This window comes from Salmo salar, chromosome 01, assembly GCF_965601325.2.
Source record: "Salmo salar chromosome 01, fSalSal1, whole genome shotgun sequence".
NCBI lineage: Eukaryota > Metazoa > Chordata > Actinopteri > Salmoniformes > Salmonidae > Salmo > Salmo salar.
The window spans coordinates 31,940,564-31,965,000 of record NC_138291.1 but is presented as its reverse complement, the minus strand read 5'-3'; the positions used below and the strand labels follow the sequence as shown (position 1 = coordinate 31,965,000).

General features: G+C 48.7%; 1 protein-coding gene across 1 annotated transcript in view; it reads left to right on the top strand.

Annotated features, from left to right (window-relative positions):
- Positions 1-24,437, top strand: part of LOC106599624 (1-phosphatidylinositol 4,5-bisphosphate phosphodiesterase beta-1) — a 39,735-nt gene that overhangs the window by 1,956 nt on the left and 13,342 nt on the right. Inside the window, exons 4-21 of the mRNA XM_014190918.3 lie at positions 240-380; positions 583-662; positions 833-886; positions 1,152-1,227; positions 1,399-1,499; positions 1,660-1,823; positions 10,552-10,698; positions 13,643-13,800; positions 15,578-15,660; positions 15,753-15,837; positions 16,030-16,216; positions 16,398-16,468; positions 16,599-16,698; positions 17,217-17,301; positions 17,983-18,107; positions 18,371-18,525; positions 18,671-18,835; positions 19,107-19,206. Coding sequence (XP_014046393.3) covers positions 240-380; positions 583-662; positions 833-886; positions 1,152-1,227; positions 1,399-1,499; positions 1,660-1,823; positions 10,552-10,698; positions 13,643-13,800; positions 15,578-15,660; positions 15,753-15,837; positions 16,030-16,216; positions 16,398-16,468; positions 16,599-16,698; positions 17,217-17,301; positions 17,983-18,107; positions 18,371-18,525; positions 18,671-18,835; positions 19,107-19,206 — 2,077 coding nt within the window. The remainder of the gene's footprint in view (positions 1-239; positions 381-582; positions 663-832; positions 887-1,151; positions 1,228-1,398; positions 1,500-1,659; positions 1,824-10,551; positions 10,699-13,642; positions 13,801-15,577; positions 15,661-15,752; positions 15,838-16,029; positions 16,217-16,397; positions 16,469-16,598; positions 16,699-17,216; positions 17,302-17,982; positions 18,108-18,370; positions 18,526-18,670; positions 18,836-19,106; positions 19,207-24,437) is intronic.

Sequence of the window (24,437 nt, the reverse complement as noted above, 5' to 3'; positions counted from 1 at the left end):
TACCCCCAGGACCTCCGAATCTTGACCCAAGCGTGTCAAACCAGGCTCCCGTTGGTTTTCATCACTGCCTTTGATTCATAGTCTGATTCCCTAGCCAATCAGCAATACTAATCAGTAACACTGATCAATGATGTACCATGTTGAAATGAAAACACATTTTGAGGACTGGAGCTGACACCCCTGATCTAACCTGTGACCTTGACCTCTAACCGCTAAACTCTGACCTCTGTCCTCTCTAGGAGGCAAAGCTGCGTGAGCTGCTTGATGTGGGGAACCTAGTTGGTCGTATAGAGAATCGTTTGTTGACCATAGTCACAGGACCGGACATGGTCAACATCACATACCTCAACTTCATGGCCCTGCAAGAGGAGGAGGCCACGGTACACACACACACACACACACACACACACACACACACACACACACACACATTTACATATACACGCGCACGCACACACACACACACACACACACACACACACACACACACACACACACACACACACACACACACACACACACACACACACACACACACACACACACACACACTGTCCCTCTCTTTGTCTCTGTGTTGTATAGGAGTGGGCTGAGGAGCTGTTCTCTCTGGCCTCCAACCTGTTGAGTCACAACATGAACAGAGAAACAAGTCTGGAGAAAGCGTGAGTCTATCAGGAAAATTAATTTTGGGGCTGATTAAATCTTTACGGCATTTAAAAAGGAAACGCGGGTGCCAGACAGATCTGTGATAGCAATGGAGATCACTGGAAATGTTGGTGTGACAGAAGTGTATTTATTCCTGTCTCCCTTTTTCCTAATCTTTCTCTAACAGGTATGTCAGACTGACCCTGCAGCCAAACTCAGAGGGGCGGATCCCAGTGAAGAAGTGAGTGAATCCCATTGGTTCCTCAATCATTTTAGGGGATCGTCCTGAGCAAGGTGTTGTGCAGAATCACTGATCTATATAAATTACCTGGTATCCCAAATAACCACTCATTATAGGATCAAAATTTGTGAATCTGTGCAGCGCTTTGCTCAGGGCCCATACCTTCGAACACTAATTGTCACTCCCGTGTCTGCTGATTAACTTCCTGTGAATCCGGCGGGATGTGGTTGGTTTATATTGTGCATGTCCTGCCCCTTTTATCCAGCATCGTCCGCATGTTCTCAGCGGACAAAAAGAGGGTGGAGACGGCTTTGGAACACTGCAACCTACCATTTGGACGGGTATAGATTATAACTATGGAATACTATATAATATAACAATCTATACAATATTAAAGTTGGTAGTGGTGGTATTTTAACTGGTAGTTATTTCCTCTCACACGCAAGCCAACTATTTAAATGATCACTTCTTGAAACCTGAATCATCTCAGTGGTATTTGTGTTCCTCTGCAGAGTGACTCTATTCCCCTTGAGGACTTCACCCCTGACCTTTACAGATCTTTCCTCTCCCACCTCTGTCCTCGGCCAGAACTCAGCTCAGTTTTCTCTCAGCAGTAAGTACTGATACTACCTCCTGGCACCCAGCTCTAAACCCTGACCCTTTCTGATCCTTCCTCTCCGATCCTCTGCTGTTCAGCCAGAACTCAGCTCAGTCTTCTCTCAGCAGTATGTACAGTCACTAATTCCTGACTATTTCTCTCTCTCTTTCTGTAGAGGTGCTAAGGGTGCTTACCTGTCGGTGGATCAGATGACAGAGTTCATTAATGAGAGGCAGAGAGATCCTCGTCTGAATGAGATTCTGTATCCTCCTCTCAGACCCTCTCAGACACAGACCCTGATGGAGAAATATGAACTCAACCACAGCCTGCTCAAACAAGGTGTGTGTGAGTGTGTTTTGTGTGCATGCGTTTGTGTCTAAGAGTAAGCTTGCGTGCATGCATGTATGCATACTTGGGTGTGTGAGATATGAGTGTCTTTGTGTATATACAGTGCATTCGGAAATTATTCAGACCCCTTGACTTTTTCAACATTTGTTACATTACAGTCTTACCTTTACAGTTTTCCCTCATCCCTCATCAATCTCAACACAATACCCCAAAATGACAAAGCAAAAATAGGATTTTAGAAATTTATGCAAATGTGAAAAAACGAATAGCGGAAAAATCACATGTACATAAGTATTCAGACCCTTTACTCAGTACTTTGAAGCACCTTTGGCAGCGATTACAACCTTGAGTATTGGGTATGACGCTACAAGTTTGGTACACCTGCATTTGGGGAGTGTTGCCCATTCTTCTCAGCAGATCCTCTCAAACTCTGTCAGGTTGGATGGGGAGCATTGCTGCACAGCTATTTTCAGGTCTCTCCAGAGATGTTCGATCAGGTTCAGGTCCAGGCTCTGGCTGGGCCACTCAAGGACATTCAGAGACTTGTCCTGAAGCTACTACTGCGTTGTCATGGCTGTGTGCTTAGGGTCATTGTACTGTTGGAAGGTGAACCTTCACCCAGGTCTGAGGTCTTGAGCGCTCTGGAGCAGGTTTTCATTAAGAATCTCTCTGTCCCTCGATCCTGACTAGTCTTCCAGTCCCTGCCGCTGAAAAACAACCCCACAGCATGATGCTGCCACCATCATGCTTCACCGTTGGGATGGTGCCAGGTTTCCTCCAGACGTGACACTTGGTATTCAGGCCAATGAGTTCAATCTTGGTTTCATCAGACAAGAGAATCTTGTTTCTCATGGTCTGAGAGTCCTTTAGGTGCCTTTTGGCAAACTCCAAGCAGGCTGTTATGTGTCTTTTACTGAGAAGTGGCTTCCGTCTGGCCACTCTACCATAAAGTCCTGATTGGTGGAATGTTGCAGAGATTGTTGTCCTTCTGGAAGGTTCTCCCATCTCCACAGAGGAACTCTGGAGCTCCAGAGTGCCCATCGGGTTCTTGGTCGCCTTCTTGACCAAGGCCCTTCTCCCCCGATTGCTCAGTTTGGCCGGGTGGCCAGGTCTTGGTGGTTTCAAACTTCTTCCATTTAAGAATGATGGAGGCACTGTGGTTTTGGGGACCTTCAATGCGCGGAAATGTTTTGGTACCCTTCCCTAGATCTGTGCCTCAACACAAACCCGTTTCGGAGCTCTACGGACATTTCCTTCGACCTCATGGCTTTGTTTTTGCTCTGACATGGACTGTCAACAGTGGGACCATACAGTGGGGGAAAAAAGTATTTGATCCCCTGCTGATTTTCTACATTTGCCCACTGACAAAGAAAGGATCAGTCTATAATTTTAATGGTAGGATTATTTGAACAGTGAGAGACAGAATAACAACAAAGAAATTCAGAAAAACACATGTCTAAAATGTTATAAATTGATTAGCATTTTAATGAGGGAAATAAGTATTTGACCCCCTCTCAATCAGAAAGATTTCTGGCTCCCAGGTATCTTTTATACAGGTAACGAAATGAGATTAGGAGCACACTGTTAAAGGGAGTGCTCCTAACCGCAGCTTGTTAACTGTAAAAAAGACATCTGTCCATAGAAGCAATCAATCAATCAGATTCCAAACTCTCCACCATGGCCAAGACCAAAGAGCTCTCCAAGGATGTCAGGGACAAGATTGTAGACCTACACAAGGCTAGAATGGGCTACAAGACCATCGCCAAGCAGCTTGGTGAGAAGGTGACAACATTTGGTGCGATTATTCGCAAATGGAAGAAACACAAAATAACTGTCAATATCCCTCAGCCTTGGGCTCCATGCAAGATCTCACCTCGTGGAGTTGCAATGATCATGAGAACGGTGAGGAATCAGCCCAGAACTACACGGGAGGATCTTGTCAATGATCACAAGGCAGCTGGGACCATAGTCACCAAGAAAACAATTGGTAACACACTACGCCGTGAAGGACTGAAATCCTGCAGCGCCCGCAAGGTCCCCCTGCTCAAGAATACATATACATGCCCGTCTGAAGTTTGCCAATGAATATCTGAATGATTCAGAGGACAACTGGTGAAAGTGTTGTGGTCAGATGAGACCAGAATGGAGCTCTTTGGCATCAACTCAACTCGCCGTGTTTGGAGTAGGAGGAATGCTGCCTATGACCCCAAGAACACCATCTCCACCGTCAAACATGGAGGTGGAAACATTATGCTTTGGGGGTGTTTTTCTGCAAAGGGGACAGGACAACTTCACTACATCAAATGGACGATGGACGGGGCCATGTACCGTCAAATCTTGGGTGAGAACGTCCTTCCCTCAACCAGGCTCATTGAAAATGGGTCATGGATGGGTATTCCAGCATGACAATGACCCAAAACACACGGCCAAGGCAACAAAGGAGTGGCTCAAGAAGAAGCACATTAAGGTCCTGGAGTGGCCTAGCCAGTCTCCAGACCTTAATCCCATAGAAAATCTGTGGAGGGAGCTGAAGGTTCGAGTTGCCAAACGTCAGCCACGAAACCTTAATGACTTGGAGAAGATCTGCAAAGAGGAGTGGGACAAAATCCCTCCTGAGATGTGTGCAAACCTGGTGGCTAATCAAATACTTTTTTCCCCCACTGTATATAGACAGGTATGTGCCTTTCCAAATCATGTCCACAGGTGGACTCCAATCAAGTTGTAGAAACATCTCAAGGATGATCAATGGAAACAGAATACACCTGAGTTCAATTTCAAGTCTCATAGCAAAGGGTCTGAATACTTTTGTAAATAAGGTGTTTCAGTTTAAAATGTTTAATAAATTAGCAAGTTTCTAAAAACCTGTTTTCACTTTGTCATTATGGGGTATTGTCAAGGGTGTGTGTACTGGTGGCGAAGTCAGGTGCAGGAGAGCAGAGAGTTGTGAACAGGCGCACACTTTATTCAGGCTGGAGTGAACAAACAGACGGACTCAATCTGTGTCAAAACCTCCAGCAAAAAGGCAAAAGTGCAAAGCGCGAAAAACACTCACCAAAGCTAATGTACCAAAAAAACATACAACGTGCACAAACACGGAACATGGAAACATAGCCTGGCGCGTAACAATAACCAGATAACAACAAACAATTTCACACAAAGACATGGAGGGGAACAGAGGAATAAATACATGCATTGTGATTAGGGAATGAAAACCAGGTGTGCAGGGAACAAGACAAAACAAATGAAACAATGAAAAATGGGGCGGCGATGGCTAGAAAGCCGGTGACATTGACCGCCGAACGCCGCCCGAACAAGGAGAGGAGCCGACTTTGGCGGAAGTCGTGACAGTACCCCCCCCTTCGCGCGCGGCTCCAGCGGCACGCCAACACCGGCCTCGGGGACGACCCGGAGGGCGATCCGGCCGGTGACGGTGGAACTCCCGCAGCAGTTCAGGATCCAATACATCCGCCACCGGAACCCAGCAGCTCTCCTCCAGACCGTACCCCTCCCACTCCACGAGGTACTGAAGGCCCCTCGCCCGATGCCTCGAATCCAGGATGGAACGAACGGATACACCGGGGCCCCCTAGATGTCCAGAGGGGGCCGAGGAACCTCCCGTAGATTCCTGGAGCGGACCAACCACCACCGGCCTGAGGAGAGACACATGGAACGAGGGCTTAATACGGTAATCGGGGGGAAGCTGTAACCTGTAACACACCTCGTTCACTCTCCTCAGGACATTGAATGGCCCCACAAACCGCGGACCCAGCTTCCGGCAGGGCAGGCGGAGGAGCAGGTTTCGGTTCGAGAGCCAGACCCAGTCTCACTGCGGTGATGGTCCGCGCTGGTCTTTTGGCGCAGCGCGGCTCGGCCGGCTTCCCATGTCTCCTCCGCGCGCCTGAACCAGTTGTCCACCGCCGGAGCCTCGATCTGACCCTGATGCCAAGGCGCCAGAACCGGCTGGTACCCCAATATGCTTTGAAAGGGGGAGAGGTTAGTGGAGGAGTGGAGGAGTGGCGGAGCGAGTTCTGTGCCATCTTGACCCAGGGAACGAACGCCGCCCACTCCCCCGGCCGGTCCTGGCAATAGGACCGCAGAAACCTGTCCACATCCTGGTTCACTCTCTCCACCTGCCTGTTATTCTCAGGGTGAAAACCCGAGGTGAGGCTGATCGAGACCCCAGATGTTCCATGAATGCCTTCCAGACTCTCGACGTGAACTGGGGATCCCGATCAGAAACTATATCCTCTGGCACCCAGTAGTGCCGGAGGACGTGTGTAAACAGGGCCTCTGCAGTCTGTAGGGCCGTAGGGAGACCGGGCAGAGGGAGGAGACGCCAGGACTTAGAGAAATGATCCACAACGACCAGGATCGTGGTGTTTCCCTGTGAGGGAGGAATATCGGTTAGAAAATCCACCGACAGGTGTGACCAAGGTCGTTGTGGAACGGGTAAGGGATGTAGCTTACCTCTGGGCAGGTGTCTAGGAGCCTTACACTGGGCACACACCTAGCAGGAGGAAACATAAACCCTCACTTCCTTTGCCAAGGTGGGCCACCAGTACTTCCCAGTCAGACAGCGCACCATCCGACCGATCCCCGGATGACCAGAGGAGGGTGACGTGTGGGCCCAATAGATCAACTGGTCACGGACAGCAGACGGAACGTACAGACGCCCGACGGGACACTGGAGGGGAGTGGGCTCTGTACGCAACGCCTGCTCAATGTCCGCGTCCAGCACCCACATGACCGGCGCTACCAGGCAGAAGGCCGGGAGTATGGGAGTCTGATCCATGGGCCGCTCCTCTGTGTCATACAGTGCGTCTGCCTTCATATTCTGGGAACCTGGTCTGTAGGACAGGGTAAACACAAAAAGGGTAAAGAACATGGCCCACCTTGCCTGACGAGGATTGTCTCTTCGCTGCCCGGATGTACTCCAGGTTGCGGGGGTCAGTCCAGATGAGGAAAGAGTGTTTAGCCCCCTCAAGCCAATGTCTCCATGCCTTCAAAGCTTTAACCACAGCCAACAGCTCCCGGTCCCCCACATCATAGTTTCGCTCCGCCGGGCTGAGCTTCTTCGAGAAAAAAGAAAGCACAGGGGCGGAGCTTCGGTGGCGTGCCCGAGTGCTGTGAGAGCACGGCTCCTATCCCGGCCTCAGACGCGTCCACCTCCACTATGAACGCCAAAGAGGGATCCGGATGGGCCAGCACGGGAGCCGAGGTAAACAGAGCTCTTAGGTGCCCAAAAGCCCTTTCCGCCTCAACCGACCACTGCAGACATACAGGACCCCCTTCAGCAGTGAGGTAATGGGAGCAGCCACCTGGCCAAAACCCCGGATAAATCTCCGGTAGTAATTGGCAAACCCTACAAACCCTAAACCCTAAAAAACGCTGCACCTCCTTTACAGGAGGTTGCAATGCGGTCACTCTCCATCTCCACCCCTGATGTGGAAATGCAATACCCTAGGAAGGAGACGGCCTGCTGGAAGAACAGGCATTTCTCAGCCTTGATGTACAGGTCATGCTCCAACAGTCGTCCAAGTACCCTGCGCACCAAGGACAAATGCTCGGCGCGTGTCACGGAGTATATCAGAATGTCATCGATATACTCCACTACACCCTGCCCGTGCAGGTCCCTGAAAATCTCATCTACAAAGGATTGGAAGACTGATGGAGCATTCATCAACCCGTACGGCATGACGAGGTACTCATAATGGCCTGAGGTGGTACTAAATGCCGTCTTCCACTCATCTCCCTCCCGGATACGCACCGGGTTGTACGCGCTCCTGAGATCCAGTTTAGTGAAGAAGCACGCACATCTTTTTACAGAAGGCCAGAGCCAAATCGGCATATTCTGGGGGGATGCTCACGGTGGAGACCTGGTCTGGACTTTCCACCATGGTAGCACCAACGGAAACCCCTACACACCTCCCCGAGCACTCTCGCGGCCACCCCGTGAGAGCCCTCTGTTGCCAGGAAGTGGGGTTATGACGAGCCAACCAGGGAAGGCCTAGTACCACGGGAAACACAGGAGAGTCAATGAGGAAGAGACTGATTCTCTCCTCGTGACCCCCATGCGTCCTCATGGCCAGGGAGATGGTGACTTCCCTGATTAGCCCGGACCCTAATGGTCGACTATCCAGAGCGTGTACCGGAAAAGATCTAACCACAGGAATAATGGGGATCCCTAAACTAAGGGCGAACGCTCTGTCGATAAAATTCCCAGCTGCGCCTGAATCGACAAGCGCCTTATGCTGGGAATGCGGGGAAAACTCAGGAAAACAAACAGGTACAAACAGATGGACAACAGAGGACTCTGGATGAGAGTGGTGCAGACTCACCTGGGGTGACGCCAGAGTGCCCTGCCTACTGCCTCGACTCCCAGAGGGACCAACCCGGCACCGACCGGCAGTGTGCCCTCTGCGGCCACAGAGGGTGCACGTGAAGCCCCCTCCTCCAGCCTCCCTATGCGCAGCCCCTCCTAGCTCCATGGGCACCGGAGCGGGGGTGCTGGAAGATGGAACCGACAGAGCCCCCTCTGGACATCCGCGGGTGACCAGCAGGTTATCCAACCGGATGGACAGATCCACCAGTTGGTCAAAAGTGATGGTGGCATCCCTGCAGGCCAACTCACGTTGGATGTCCTCGCGCAGGCTGCATCGGTAGTGGTCGATGAGGGTCCTGTCGTTCCACCCTGCTCCGGCGGCCAAGGTCCGGAATTCCAGGGCGAACTCCTGGGCGCTCCTCGTCCCCTGCCTCAAATGGAAGTGCCGTTCCTCCGCCACTCTACCTTCCGGCGGATGGTCGAAGACGTCTCGGAAGCGACGGGTGAACTCCTCGAAGTGGTCCAACGACAACCAGCTGCCTCTAATTGGAGGTCCTACCAAAACCCCAACATAGAAATAGAAAACTAGATTTAAACATAGAAATAGAAAACATAGAACCTAAACCAAATACACTGAAACACACAAAACAAACACCCCCTGCCACGCCCTGACCAAACTACAATGACAAAATAACCCCTTTTACTGGTCAGGACGTGACAGTACCCAAGACCCCCCCCCCCCCCAAAAGGTGCAGACCCCGACTGCACCTCAAAAACAAAAACCCCACAAAAACAACCCCAAACTTAAAGGGAGGGAAGGGAGGGTGGCCAGTGCTCCCTGTGCTACACCCCCCCTTCCCAATCCTCCCACTATGGAGGTGGCTCTGGCTCTGGGCGTAGCTCCCGTTCAGAAGACTCTAGGCTGGGAAGCGTTGCTGGAGCCTCCTGGCTGAGGAGCGTCGCTGGAGGCACCTGGCTGAGGAGCGTTGCTGGAGGCTCCGGGCTGAGGAGCGTCGCTGTAGACTCCGGGCTGAGGAACGTTGCTGGAGGCTCAGGGCTGAGGAGCGTCGCTGGAGGCTCAGGGCTGAGGAGCGTTGCTGGAGGCTCAGTGCTCACAGCAGGCACTGGCTGTACCGGGTTATGGAGGCGCACTGGAGAGTGAGTGCGGGGAGCAGGAACAGGACGTACTAATGACCGAGTGCTCACAGCAGGTACTGGCTGTACCGGGTTATGGAGGCGCACTGGAGGCCTGCTGCGTGGGGCTGGCTTTGGAGGCGCCAGACTAGTAACACACACCTCGGGGCGAGTGCAGGGAGCAGGAACAGGACGTACTGGACAAGGCAGGCGCACTAGAGGCCTGGTGCGTGGGGCTGGCTTTGGAGGCACCAGACTAGTAACACACACCTCAGGGCTAGTGCGGGGAGCAGGAACAGGGTAAACTGGACCGAGGAGATGCACTGTTGGCCAGATGCGCTGCGCCGGCGCACTTCTCCCTGGCTGCCGGCCAACTCTCGCCCGGCAACGCTGCGGAGCCCTTATTGACCGCACCGGACTGTGCGTGCGTATGGGCGACACAGTGCGTATCTCCGCATAACAAGGTGCTTGCTTGATCCGTCGCGCCCCATAATAAGCATGGGGAGTTGGCTCAGGTCTCCATCCTGACTCTGCCCAACTCCCCGTGTGCCCCCCCCCCCCCCCCCAAAAAAAAAAAAACATTTGGGGGATGCCTCTCGGCCTCATGTAGCTCCCTTAATTTCCTCTCCCAGAAACGTCGTTCTGCCTCCCACGTCCATCCTTCTCCTCGGTGGTCCAATCCCCGCTGCTTGGTCCTTGTTTGGTGGGTGGTTCTGTCATAGGCGTCGTAAGGATTGGACCAAGGCGCAGCGGGTAAAGTGCTCATCTTCTTAATTTATTTAAAGATAACACTTGAACAAAATAAACAAAACGATGAAACAGTTCAGTAAGGCAACACATACTATACAGGAAAACAACCACCCAGAAAACACAAGTGAAACAAACCCCAACTAAATATGGCCTCCAATTAGAGGCAACGACAACCAGCTGCCTCTAATTGGAGGTCCTACCAAACCCCAACATAGAAATAGAAAACTAGATTTAAACATAGAAATAGAAAACATAGAACCTAAACCAAAAACACCGAAACACACAACAAACACCCCCTGCCACGCCCTGACCAAACTACAATGACAAAATAACCCCTTTTACTGGTCAGGACGTGACAATTGTGTGTAGATTGCTGATGATTTCTTTTATTTAATCCATTTTAGAATAAGGCTGTAACTTAACAAAATGTGGGAAAAGTAAAGGGGTCTGAATACTTTCCTAATGCACTGTAACCCTCCATTGTGTGCATGTGTGTGCCTGTGTGTTCTGTAGGCCTGATCACGTTGGAGGGGCTCAGCAAGTACCTGGTGTCTGATGAGAACGGAGTGATTCCTCCTGAGAAGCTGGACCAGTCCGAAGACATGACCTTCCCTCTGTCTCACTACTTCATCAACTCCTCACATAACACCTACCTCACAGGTACACACATGCACGCCCATGCGCACACACACACACATTAGTGATTTAGGGTCATGAAATATTGTGTGGTTGAGGGGTGGGTGGGTGGCTGGTGGGTGGGTTGAATAAAGAGAACACAATACCTTAAATCCATAATGTACTGTATCATAAATGTATAATTATTGTGCCATTTATATTTATAGGCTACTTTGAGGTTTTTCTCTCATTATTTTAGGTTATCTGGCATTAGTGCGTATGCCTACGCTTTAGGGCCTAACTGTAGCCTATGCACGCCAAATAGCCTTTATGCCAATCACGAAATGCTTTTGGATACGGGCAGAAAAAGTTCATGTAGATCCACAGAGGCAAAAAGGACAATCTTGAGTGTAATTCAATAAAAGAAACGCTGTGAAATGGAGAGTTAAAAATAAAGAGAAGGGAGGGCAAGAAAAGTAATGTTTGGAAAGATTTGAAGTGGTAAGAGGATGACGATGGTGACAGGTGTGCATAATCAGCAGTCTGGTGACCTAGAGGCCAGAGAGGGAAGGTTCCCGAAGTGCGGGAACCTGTTGAACCGGCTGGGGCGCAGGAGCCCGGCGACCTAGAGCGCAAAAGAAGGAGTAGACGATACAGCATCCCCTCTCCGACACGCGGCTCCAGCCGCAGGACGCCGACCAGAGGGACGTTCCGGGGATCAGGAGCGGATCTGTCGCCTCCGTAGGGGCACAGGAACCTGACTAGCAGCCTGAAGCGCAGGAGCCTGCCGAGCCTTGGAAGGCATGGAAGCCTGACGAGCTAGCTGAGGCATCCTCGGTAGACTCGGCAACAGACACTTGATCCGCCAACTGAGTCTTGACACCCTGATGTACCGGCTGAGGCATAAAAGCCTGTAAAGCAGGCTGAGGCATCCTTGGTTGCTCCGGCAGTGGAACCCAGACCTGATGTCACCTCCAACACACAAAAAAAACCACTCCCTGATGCTTCCCTTTGGTGAGGTGTTATTCTGTAAGCAAGTACAGGGAGTTCATATTTAATAAATAAATGGAACATAATACAAAACAAGAAACACAAAAAGCACACAGACATGAAACAGAAACAATAACGCCTGGGGAAGGAACCAAAGGGAGTGACATAAATAGGGCAGGTAATCATGGAGGTAATGGAGTCCAGGTGGGTGTCAATAAGCGCTGGTGCGCGTGTCGATAGTGACAGGTGTGTGTAATAATCAGCAGTCTGGTGACCTAGAGGCCAGAGAGGGAGTATATGTGACACATACAAGCCAAACTGAAATCTTATCAGAAACATCTTGGGTCGTTTTCATAGCTTTCTATTTCCTTACAACCGGTCAAACTGATGTCATTTGGACATTTTGCATAGAAAATCTTTCCTGGTTTTTGTTGTTGTCGAGTTATTGTATTTTCTCCCAGGTCCCCAAATGTCTTTGCTCCGCAAAAGAAGCAGAGATGACAGAGATAACTTTACCGATGTCAATTAGAATGAAGCATTCATTCTATTGATCTAAGACATTATTCTGGTGAGCAAGGGTTTATTTAGTCTTCTAAGGAAACATAATGACAGAAGAGAAGGTGCATGTATGTAATGATAGATAAGTTGATGAACAAATATAAATTATAACCGGAAACATATCTTCAGTGCATTCAGAAAGTATTTTGTTATCTTACAGCCTTATTCTAAAATTTATTAAATTGTTTTTTTTTTAAATCATCAATCTACAGTACACACAATACCCCATAATGACAAAGCAAAGACACATTTTGAGATGTTTTTGAAAATTATAAAAAATACAAAATTGAAATATCAGATTTACATAAGTATTCAGACCCTTTACTCAGTACTTTCTTGAAGCACCTTTGGCAGCAATTACAGCCTCAAGTCTTCTTGGGTATGACTCTACGTGCATGGCACACCTGGGGAGTTTCTCCTATTCTTCTCTGCAGATCCTTTCAAGTTTTGTTAGGTTGGAAGAGGAACATCGCTGCATAGAATTTTTCAGGTCTCTCCAGAGATGTTTGATCAGGTTCAAGTCCGGGCTCTGGCAGGGCCACTCAATGACATTCAGAAGCCACTCCTGCGTTGTCTTGGCTGTGTGTTTAGGGTCGTTGTCCTGTTAGAAGGTGAACCTTCGCCCCAGTCTGAGCTCTCTGGAGCAAGTTTTCATCAAGGATCTCTCTGTACTTTACTCCGTTCATCTTTCATTCGATCCTGACTAGTCTCCCAGTCCCTGCTGCTGAACAACATCTACACAGCATGATGCTCCCACCACCATGATTCACTGTAGGGATGGTATTGGCCAGGTGATGAGCAGTGCCTGGTTTCCTCCAGATGTGACGCTTGGCATTCAGGCCAAAGAAGTTCAATCTTGGTTTCATCAGACCAGAGAATCTTGTTTCTCATGGTCTACGAATCCTTTAGGTGCCTTTTGGCAAACTCCAAGTGGGCTGTCATGTGCTTTTACTGAGAAGTGGCTTCTGTCTGGCCACTCCACCTTAATGTCTTGATTGGTGGAGTGCTGCAGAGATTGTTGTCCTTCTGGAAGGTTCTCCCATCTTGACAGAGGAACTCTGGAGCTCTGTCAGAGTGACCATGGGGCTCTTGGTCACCTCCCTGACCAAGGCCCTTCTCCCCCGATTGCTCAGTTTGGCCGGGCGGCCAGCTCTAGGAGGAGTCTTGATAGTTCCAAACTTCTTCCATTGAACAAACAGCTGACCCTGGCATCACACACACACACACACACACACACACACACACACACACACACACACACACACACACACACACACACACACACACACACACACACACACACCCCAGACACAGACACACAGACACAGACACACACACACACACACCCCCCCCTATTTGTTGACTCACACAAATCTAATCTGTGTGTAGGCCTATATATATTTATAAATATGTGTGTGTACGTGTATGTGTGTGTGTGTAGCGGGGCAGCTGGCAGGTAGTTCGTCAGTGGAGATGTACCGTCAAGTGATGTTGGCAGGCTGTCGGTGTGTGGAGTTAGACTGTTGGAAAGGACGGACCACAGAGGAGGAACCAGTCATCACACACGGCTTCACCATGACCTCAGAGATCTGCTTTAAGGTACACACACGTCGCACGCCGCTCGCACGCATACACAAACACACACATGCTCTGAAATCTCCTGCATCAAGGCTAACTCCATTCGTCTGTGTCAAGGCTACATTAGTCTTCGCCTTGTCTCTGCTTCTAAAACTGTTCATTTTATTCAGATATAGTCTATATCGGACGCGGCAGGCCACTGCAGTAAGCTGAATTCACTGTCATGTTCGTGGAACCATTCCTGGACAATCCTAGCTTTGTGTCATTGGGCATTATCCTGCTGAAAAAATATTTTCACTGATGGATACACTGCTGCCATGAAGGGATGCACCTGATTGGCAATGTGTGGCTCAGTTAGTTGGGCATGGTGCTTGCAACACCAGGGTTGTGGGTTTGATTCCCACGGGGGACCAGTGTGAAAAATTATAAATGTATGTACTCATTACTGTAAGTTGCTCTGGAGAAGAGCGTCTGCTAAATGATGTAAAAATGGCAATGATATCCTGGGGCATTCAAACATTGCTCCACTTTTATCAAGGGGCCAATGTGTGCCATGAAAACACACCCCACACCATGACACCATCACAACCTGCCTTCAATGTTGACACGGTGCGTGATAGATGCAGTAGTGTAAAAATACTTTAAAGTACTATTTAAGTCGTTTTTTGGGGTATCTGTACTTTACTATTTCTATTTTTGACAACTTTTACTTTTACTTCACTACATTCCTAAAGATAATTATATACTGTTTACTCCATACATTTTCCCTGACACCCAAAAGTACTCGTTACATTTTGAATGCTTAGCAGGACAGGAAAATTGTCAAATTCACACACTTATCAAGAGAACATCCCTTGTCATCCTACTACCTCTGATCTGACAGACTCACTAAACATATGCTTCATTTGTAAATTATGTGTTAGTGTTGGAGCATGCCCCTGGCTATTTGTAAATTAAAATAAACAAGAAAATTATGCTGTATGGTTTGCTTAATATAAGGAATATGAAATTATTTATATTTTTACTTTTACTTTTCATACTTGGGTATATTGTAGCAATTACATTTACTTTTAATACTTAAGTATATTTGAAACCAAATACTTTTAGACTTACTCAAGTAGTATTTTACTGGGTGACTGACTTTTACTTGAGTCATTTCATATTAAGGTATCTTTACTGTTACTCAAGTATGATAATTGGGTACTTTTTCCACCAGTGGATAGATGCATGTGCTCTTGTGGTTTTCTTCATACCCTCATCCTCCCATCAGCGTGAAACAGCAGGAACCAGGATTCACCAGACCAGGCAATGTTTTTCAAATTCTCCAGTGCCAAGTGTTTTCGTTCCTTAGCCCACTGCAACGGCAGTTTCTTGTTTTTTGCTAAAAGAAGTGGAACTCTATAAGGTCGTTGGCTGCCATACCCCCATTTGTGTCAATGTACGATGAGTTGTGCATTCTTTTCTGGGCCTTTGGGCACAAATGTTGTACTGTCAGTTGACAAACTGTTGCCCATCTGTTGCTCTGCACAATTCATGTCAGCCTCCTTTTTCTTCTTTCATCAATTACCCGTTTTTGACCACTGGCCTGCCATTAGCTGGATGTCCTTTGGGTGGTGGACTATTCTTGAAACACGGGAAACTGTTGAGCGTGAAAAACTCAGCAGCGTTGCAGTTCTTGACACACTCAAGCGTTGCAGTTCTTGACACACCTAATGTTTTGTACACTCAGTGTATATATGTGTAATAACCAACTATAACCAACTAACCAACTATTATAACTTCTCCTTTTACTCTACAGGAGGTGATTGAGGCCATCGCTGAATGTGCTTTCAAAACCTCTCCTTTTCCTGTCATCCTGTCCTTCGAAAACCATGTGGACTCGTGAGTGAACATATATATTAATAGGCGAATATATTAGAAAATATTTGGTGAACTGCTCTTTAATCCTGACCCCTGACCTCTAATCCTAACAGGCCAAAGCAACAAGCCAAGATGGCAGAATACTGTAGGTCGATTTTTGGAGATGCACTACTGATTGACCCACTGGAGAAATATCCTGTAAGTTTTTAGGACACATGCGCACCCCACACACACACACACACACACACACACACACACACACACACACACACACACACACACACACACACACACACACACACACACACACACACTTGCATGCATGTACACTGATATGTGTGTGCGTTGCTTGTGCGTGTGTGTGTGTCTGTTTGTTTGTGTGTGTGTTAGCTGGAGTCTGGGGTACCCCTGCCAAGTCCTCAGGAGCTGATAGGTAAGATCCTCATTAAGAACAAGAAATCCCACAAGCCCTCGGCTGCCCATGGCAACAAGAGAATGGCAGAGCAGCCAACCAACCAGAGCGTAGCAGCAGAACAGGCAACAGATGAGCCCTCGTCTCCTAGCAACATTACAGAAGGTGAGGCTGTCTGCAAGTGTGCTCTAATGCATCAAAATTATGATAATAATAATAATAATCATGTTCATCGTCTAAATCACTATCATCACAGCTGGTGAGGCTCTCTAGAAGCCTTTTATAAGAAATGACAACAACAACAAAAACACTTTTAGAGTATATGAAAATGTAAACATTCTTTCAGGAGAAATAGAGGCTGAAGACGATGATGATGACGATGATGATGACGATGACTGTAAGAAGACATCAGATGAGGTGAGTTCAGTAGCTTGTACTCTGCTACCATGGTTACTTGGTTACCCTTTAACACTGCTGATGTAGGTTAGAGGGGAGTGTCAGGGTTAGGGTAACATGGCTGCCTGTTATGTGATGACTTTGTCTCCAGGGGACAGCAGAGGAGCGGGAAGCCATAGCCACAGAGGAGATGTCCACTCTGGTCAACTACGTCCAGCCCACCAAGTTTAACTCCTTCGAGGCGTCCAAAAGTATGCTGGCTCACTGCATATACACTGAGTATACCAAACATTAGGAACACATTCACATGGAACTCATGTTGGCCCATGTTGATTCCAATGCTTCTCAAAGTTGTGTCAAGTTGTCTGGATGTCCTTTGGGTGGTGGACCATTCTTGATACACATGGGAAACTGTTGAGTGTAAAAAAAAACAGCAGTGTTGCAGTTCTTGACACAAACTAGTGCGCCTGTCACCTACTACCATACCCTATTCAAATGCACTTAAATGTTTTGTCTTGCCCATTCACCCTCAATTGTCAAAAGGCTTAAAAATCCTTCTTTAACCTGTCTCCTCCACTTCATCTACACTGATTGAAGTGGATTTAACAAGTGACGTCAATAAGGGATCATAGCTTTCACCTGGATTCAATTGGTCAGTCTATGTCATGGAAAGAGCAAATGTTCTTAATGTTTTGTATACTCAGTGTATACACATATATGAGCGCATAAACACACAAATGCATAATAAACCATTATGTTCTTTCCCCAGAGGTTAATCGCAGCTTTCAAATGTCATCATTTGTGGAGACTAAAGCTCTGGAGCACCTCACGAAGTCGCCCGTGGAGTTTGTGGAGTATCCTTAAGATTCAGCTACCCTCTAAATAACCCCAACAATAACCCAGAACCCTAACTCTACTTCAGTATTAGTTTGTAGTGTGGTTGATTACTTCCCTCTTAAGGGTTTGCTTTGCTCTCTATTTTAGCTAATTCCATTGAAGATTAGCAGCAGTTAAGTCTCATCAATGCAGTTGACTAATATACAGGCCCTACTCTACACTCTTAGAAAAAGGGTTCCAAAAGGGTTCTGTGGCTGTTCCCATAGGAGGACCCCTTTTCAGGTAGCACTCTTTTGGGTTCCATGTAGAACCCCTATGTGGAAAGGCTTCTACATGGGAACCAAAAAGGTCCTGTCTGGAACCAAAATGGGTTCTTCAAAGGGTTATCCTAGGGGACAGTCAAAGAACCCTTGTTGGTTCTAAGATCAATCAATCAATCAAATGTATTTATGGATTCAGCCGATGTCACAAAGTGCTATACAGAAACCCAGCCTAAAACCGCAAACAGCAAGCAATTCAGACGTAGAAGCACAGTGGCTAGGAAAGACTCCCTAGAAAGGCAGGAACCTAGGAAGAAACCTAGAGGGGAACCAGGCTCTGAGGGGTGGCCAGTCCTCTTCTGGCTGTGCCGGGTGGAGTGTTCTAGTAAGAGTGTTCTTACTATAATGTAATGTCATGTCTTTAACATGTCCTCTCAGATATAACAAGCAGCAGTTGAGTCGTATCTACCCTAAAGGCACTAGGGTGGACTCTTCCAACTACATGCCACAACTCTTCTGGAACGCTGGCTGCCAGCTGGTGGCGCTCAACTTCCAAACTATAGGTGAGGCCTGCCTACTTCACCTGTGACCCCTGACCTCTCTTAACCTCTGACCTCCCCATGAACTCTGTCTCTCTCTCTTTCTTTATCTCTCTCTCTCTCTCTCTCTCTCTCTCTCTCTCTCTCTCTCTCTCTCTCTCTCTCTCTCTCTCTCTCTCTCTCTCTCTCTCTCTCTCTCTCTCTCTCTCTCTCTCTCTCCTCCTCTCCTCTCTCTCTCTCTCTCTCTCTCTCTCTCTCTCTCCTCTCTCTCTCTCTCTCTCTCTCAGATCTGTCTATGCAGTTGAACCTGGGCATGTATGAATACAATGGGAAGAGCGGCTACAGACTGAAACCAGAGTTCATGAGACGACCAGACAAACACTTTGACCCATTCGCTGAGAGCACCGTGGACGGCATTGTGGCTAACACAGTCAAGGTCAAGGTAGACATTACAGAATACTCTAACCATAACCATAACCCAACCAACACACTGTCTGTCAAGGTTAACCAATTAACCAGTTACTGTAGTTTAGACTAAGTGTGGATATAAAATTAGCCCATTTAAACTGAGCGTCTCTCTCCTACAGATAATATCAGGCCAGTTTCTGAGCGACAAGAAGGTAGGTGTGTACGTAGAGCTCGACATGTTTGGTCTTCCTGTGGACACCAGGAGAAAAGCCCTGAAGACCAAGACATCCCAAAGCAACGCTATCAACCCTGTCTGGGACGAGGACCCAATCATCTTCAAGAAGGTGAGACAACAGTATGACCAACTGGGTTTGAACCCAGGTCGCCTAAATGCCATAAGACTGGACTGTGTTAGCCCTCTGAGCTAAAGCCTAGGCATTAGCTCCGAGAGCTAACTCAAATCTTCATGATTCAGGCAAACTGTATAACCATAGGTAGCGTATAATATTGAAGTGTAACAGTTTAACTGTGTAAAACTGTATTATTTTAGCTGTATAACTGTGTATAATATTAAAGTATATCCATGTATGACTGTGTCTAATTGTGTTTTTGCAGGTGGTTCTCCCGACATTGGCCTCTCTGAGGATTGCTGCATTTGAGGAAGGAGGAAAGTTCATAGGTCACCGTATTATCCCTGTGCCAGCCATACGGCCCGGTAAATCAAATCAAATCAAATTGTATTTGTCACATACACATGGTTAGCAGATGTTAATGTGAGTGTAGCGAAATACTTATGCTTCTAGTTCCGACCATGCAGTAATATCTAACAAATAATCTAACAATTTCACAACAACTACCTTATACACACAAGTGTAAAGGAATGAATAAGAATATGTACATAAAAATATATGGATGAGTGATGGCCGAACTGCATAGGCAAGATGCAGTAGATGGTATAAAGTACAGTATATACATATGAGATGAGTAATGTAGGGTATGTAAACATTATATAAAGTGGCAATGTTTAAAGTGGCTAGTGATACATTTATTACATCCAATTTTTATTATTAAAGTGGCTAGAGATGAGTCAGTGTGTTGGCAGCAGCCACTCAATGTTAGTGATGGCTGTTTAACAGTCTGGTGGCATTGAGATAGAAGCTGTTTTTCAGTCTCTCGGTCCCCGCTTTGATGCACCTGTACTGACCTCCCCTTCTGGATGATAGCGGGGTGAACAGGCAGTGGCTCGGGTGGTTGTTGTCCTTGATGAACTTTTTGGCCTTCCTGTGACATCGGGTGGTGTAGGTGTCCTGGAGGGCAGGTAGTTTGCCCCCGGTGATGCGTTGTGCAGACCTCACTACCCTCTGGAGAGCCTTAAGGTTGTCGGCGGAGCAGTTGCCGTACCAGGCGGTGATACAGCCCAACAGGATGCTCTCCATTGTGCATCTGTAAAAGTTTTGTGTTTTTGGTGACAAGCCAAATTTCCTCAGCCTCCTGAGGTTGAAGAGGCACTGTTGCGCCTTCTTCACCACGCTGTCTGTGTGGGTGGACCATTTCAGTTTGTCCGTGGAACTTAAAACTTTCCACCTTCTCCACTACTGTCCTGTCAATGTGGATAGGGGGGTGCTCCCTCTGCTGTTTCCTGAAGTCCACGATCATCTCCTTTGTTTTGTTGACATTGAGTGTAAGGTTATTTTCCTGACACCACACTCCGAGGGCCCTCACCTCCTCCCTGTAGGCCGTCTTGTTGTTGTTGTTGTTGGAATCGGCTAAACTTTGAACATTGAGATATTAAATAAATGATAGAGACGAAGCCTTGAATAGAAAGAATCTGTAGCAACCCAGAAGGCTTTGGAATGTGTTTGATGGAGGAGAGGAGAGCGATATGTTGATATAGGGAAGACAGATGGATATCTGTGGATTAGGTGAAGGAGGGGTAAGGTCAGGAGGTGAGGGGTGAGGTCAGTTCCCCTTAAGGGAGTAATCAGGGTTAGTATCTGGTTACCTTCTTTCTCTTGGGTGTAAACTAAGGATGGAGAGAGGGAGTGTCTTAGGTAGGATGTATATAACTGTGATGTCTGAAATGTTTTGCTGTCTGATTACAGCTGTACAGAACCTTTGGGAATTATTAAACTTTACATTTACATTTACGTCATTTAGCAGATGCTCTTATCCAGAGCGACTTAGAAATTGGGGCATTCACCTTATGATATCCAGTGGAACAAGCACTTTACAATAGTACATCTATATCTTTTTGGGGGGTGGGGGGGGGGGGGGGTTGAAGGATTACTTTATCCTATCCCAGGTATTCCTTAAAGGGGTGGGGTTTCAGGTGTCTCCGGAAGGTGGTGATTGACTCCGCTGTCCTGGCGTCGTGAGGGAGCTTGTTCCACCATTGGGGTGCCAGAGCAGCGAACAGTTTTGACTAGGCTGAGCGGGAACTGTGCTTCCGCAGAGGTAGGGAGGCGAGCAGGCCAGAGGTGGATGAACGCAGTGCCCTTCTTTGGGTGTAGGGACTGATCAGAGCCTGAAGGCACGGAGGTGCCGTTCCCCTCACAGCTCCGTAGGCAAGCACCATGGTCTTGTAGCAGATGCGAGCTTCAACTGGAAGCCAGTGGAGTGTGCGGAGGAGCGGGGTGACGTGCGAGAACTTGGAAGGTTGAACACCAGACGGGCTGTGGCGTTCTGGATTAGTTGTAAGGGTTTAATGGCACAGGCAAGGAGCCCCGCCAGCAGCGAGTTGCAGTAATCCAGACGGGAGATGACAAGTGCCTGGATTAGGACCTGCGCCGCTTCCTGTGTAAGGCAGGGTCGTACTCTGCGAATGTTGTAGAGCATGAACCTACAGGATCGGGTCACCGCCTTGATGTTAGCTGAGAACGACAGGGTGTTGTCCATGCTCACGCCAAGGCTCTTAGCACTCTGGAAGGAGGACACAATGGAGTTGTCAACTGTGATGACGAGATCATGGAACGAGCAGTCCTTCCCCGGGAGGAAGAGCAGCTCCGTCTTGCCGAGGTTCAGCTTGAGGTGGTGATCCGTCATCCACACTGATATGTCTGCCAGACATGCAGAGATGCGATTCGCCACCTGGTTATCAGAAGGGGGAAAGGAGAAGATTCATTGTGTGTCGTCTGCGTAGCAATGATAGGAGAGACCATGTGAGGATATGACAGAGCCAAGTGACTTGGTGTATAGCGAGAATAGGAGAGGGCCTAGAACTGAGCCCTGGGGGACACCAGTGGTGAGAGCACGTGGTGCGGAGACGGATTCTCGCCACGCCACCTGGTAGGAGCGACCTGTCAGGTAGGACGCAATCCAAGAGTGAGCCGCGCTGGAGATGCCCAACTCAGAGAGGGTGGAGAGGACGATCTGATGGTTCACAGTATCAAAGGCAGCAGATAGGTCTAGAAGAATGAGAGCAGAGGAGAGAGAGTTAGCTTTAGCAGTGCGGAGAGCCTCCGTGACACAGAGAAGAGCGGTCTCAGTTGAATGGCCAGTCTTGAAACCTGACTGATTTGGATCAAGAAGGTCATTCTGAGAGAGATAGCAAGAGAGCTGGCCAAGGACGGCACGCTCAAGAGTTTTGGAGAGAAAAGAAAGAAGGGATACTGGTCTGTAGTTGTTGACATTGGAGGGATCGAGTGTAGGTTTTTTGAGAAGGGGTGCAACTCTCGCTCTCTTGAAGACGGAAGGGATGTAGCCAGCAGTCAAGGATGAGTTGATGAGCGAGGTGAGGTAGGGGAGAAGGTCTCCGGAAATGGTCTGGAGAAGAGAGGAGGGGATAGGGTCAAGCGGGCAGGTTGTTGGGTGGCCGGCCATCACAAGTCGCAAGATTTCATCTGGAGAGAGAGGGGAGAAAGAGGTCAAAGCATAGGGCAGGGCAACGTGAGCAGGACCAGCGGTGTCATTTGACTTAACAAACGAGGATCGAATGTCGTCAACCTTCTTTTCAAAATGGTTGACGAAGTCATCCGCAGAGAGGGGGGGAGGTGGATTCAGGAGGGAGGAGAAGGTGGCAAAGAGCTTCCTAGGGTTAGAGGCAGATGCTTGGAATGGTAGAAAGTGGCTTTAGCAGCAGAAACAGAGGGTCTCGAGCTTAATGACAAGTTTGGAGGGTACTATGGTGTTAAATTCTGAGCTGTAGTTGATGAACAGCATTCTTACATAGGTATTCCTCTTGTCCAGATTTGGACAAGTTTGGGCAGTGTGATTGCGATTGCATCGTCTGTGGACCTATTGGGGCGGTAAGCAAATTGGAGTGGGTCTAGGGTGTCAGGTAGGGTGGAGGTGATATGGTCCTTGACTCGTCTCTCAAAGCACTTCATGATGACGGAAGTGAGTGCTACGGGGCGATAGTCATTTAGCTCAGTTACCTTAGCTTTCTTGGGAACAGGAACAACATTATATTTACATGTCACGTCCTGACCAGTATAAGGTTAATTGGTATTGTAGTTTGGTCAGGACGTGGCAGAGGGTATTCGTTTTATGTGGTTCGGGGTGGTGTGTTTTGTTGAAGGGGCATTTGGTTTAAGTATTCCGGGGTTTTTGGGCACTGTTTGGTTTTCTGGTATTCTATGTTTAGTCTAGTATGTCTGGTTCTATGTTTGGTTAATTAGGGTTGGGACTCTCAGTTGAAGGCAGGTGTTGTCTATCTGCCTTTGATTGAGAGTCCCATATATTAGGGTGTGTTTGTGTTTGTTATTTGTGGGTGATTATTCTGTGTTTAGCCTTGTGCCTTACCAGACTGTTTTTTGTCGATCGTTCGTTCTTTGTTATTTTGGTGTTCATTTTATTAAAAAGCAAGATGAGCATACACATACCTGCTGCGTTTTGGTCCTCCATTTCCAACGACAAGCATGACAGAATCTCCCACCAACAATGGACCAAGCAGCAGAGGAAGGAGCAGAGGGACTTCGAGTTGGACTGGCGGGAGAAGTGGACCTGGGAGGAAGTTCTGGACGGGGCCGGACCTTGGCACCAGGCTGGGGATTATCGCCGCCCGCAGTGGGAAATTGAGGCAGCCAAGGCAGAGAGGCGGAGGTACGAGGCCATGGACGCGCTGAGGGAGAAGCACGAGAGGCACCCCCAAGAAAAAATGTGGGGGGGGCACACGGGTAGTTTGGCTAGGCATAGGAAGAGCCGGAAGCCAGCTACCCGTGGTTATATGGAGGAGCGTATGGGGTGGAGAGCGCCATGTTTCGCTGAGGAGCGCACTATCTCACCCATACGCACGCACAGTCCGGTGCGCGTTGTTCCAGCCCCTCGCAGGTGCCGTGCTAGAGCGGGCATCCAGCCTGGTAGGAGGATGCCTGCGCAGCGCATCTGGTCGCCGGTACGCCTCCGAGGACCAGGCTACCCAACTCCCGCTCTACGCACGGCTACCATCAGGCCCCTGCACAGCCCAGTCTGCCCTGTACCAGCACCCCGCTCGTACAGGGCTACTAGTTCCATCCAGCCAAGACGGGTTGTGCAGGAGGTAAGATCAAGACCGACTGTGCGCCTCCATAGCCCTGGGTTTCCAGCTCCTGTCTCTCGTGCGGACCCGGAAGTGCGTCAGCCCAGTCCGACTCGTCCTGTTCCCGCTCCCCGCACTAGCCTTCAAGTGCGTAAACCCAGCCACGCCAGTCAACAGTCACCGGAGCTGCCCGCCAGTCAACAGTCGTCATCAGAGCTGCCCGCCAGTCAACAGTCGTCATCAGAGCTGCCCGCCAGTCAACAGTCGTCATCAGAGCTGCCCGCCAGTCAACAGTCGTCATCAGAGCTACCCGCCAGTCAACAGTCGTCATCAGAGCTGCCCGCCAGTCAACAGTCGTCGGAGCTGCCCGCCAGTCAACAGTCGTCGGAGCTGCCCGCCAGTCAACAGTCGTCAGAGCTGCCCGCCAGTCAACAGTCGTCAGAGCTGCCCGCCAGTCAACAGTCGTCAGAGCTGCCCGCCAGTCAACAGTC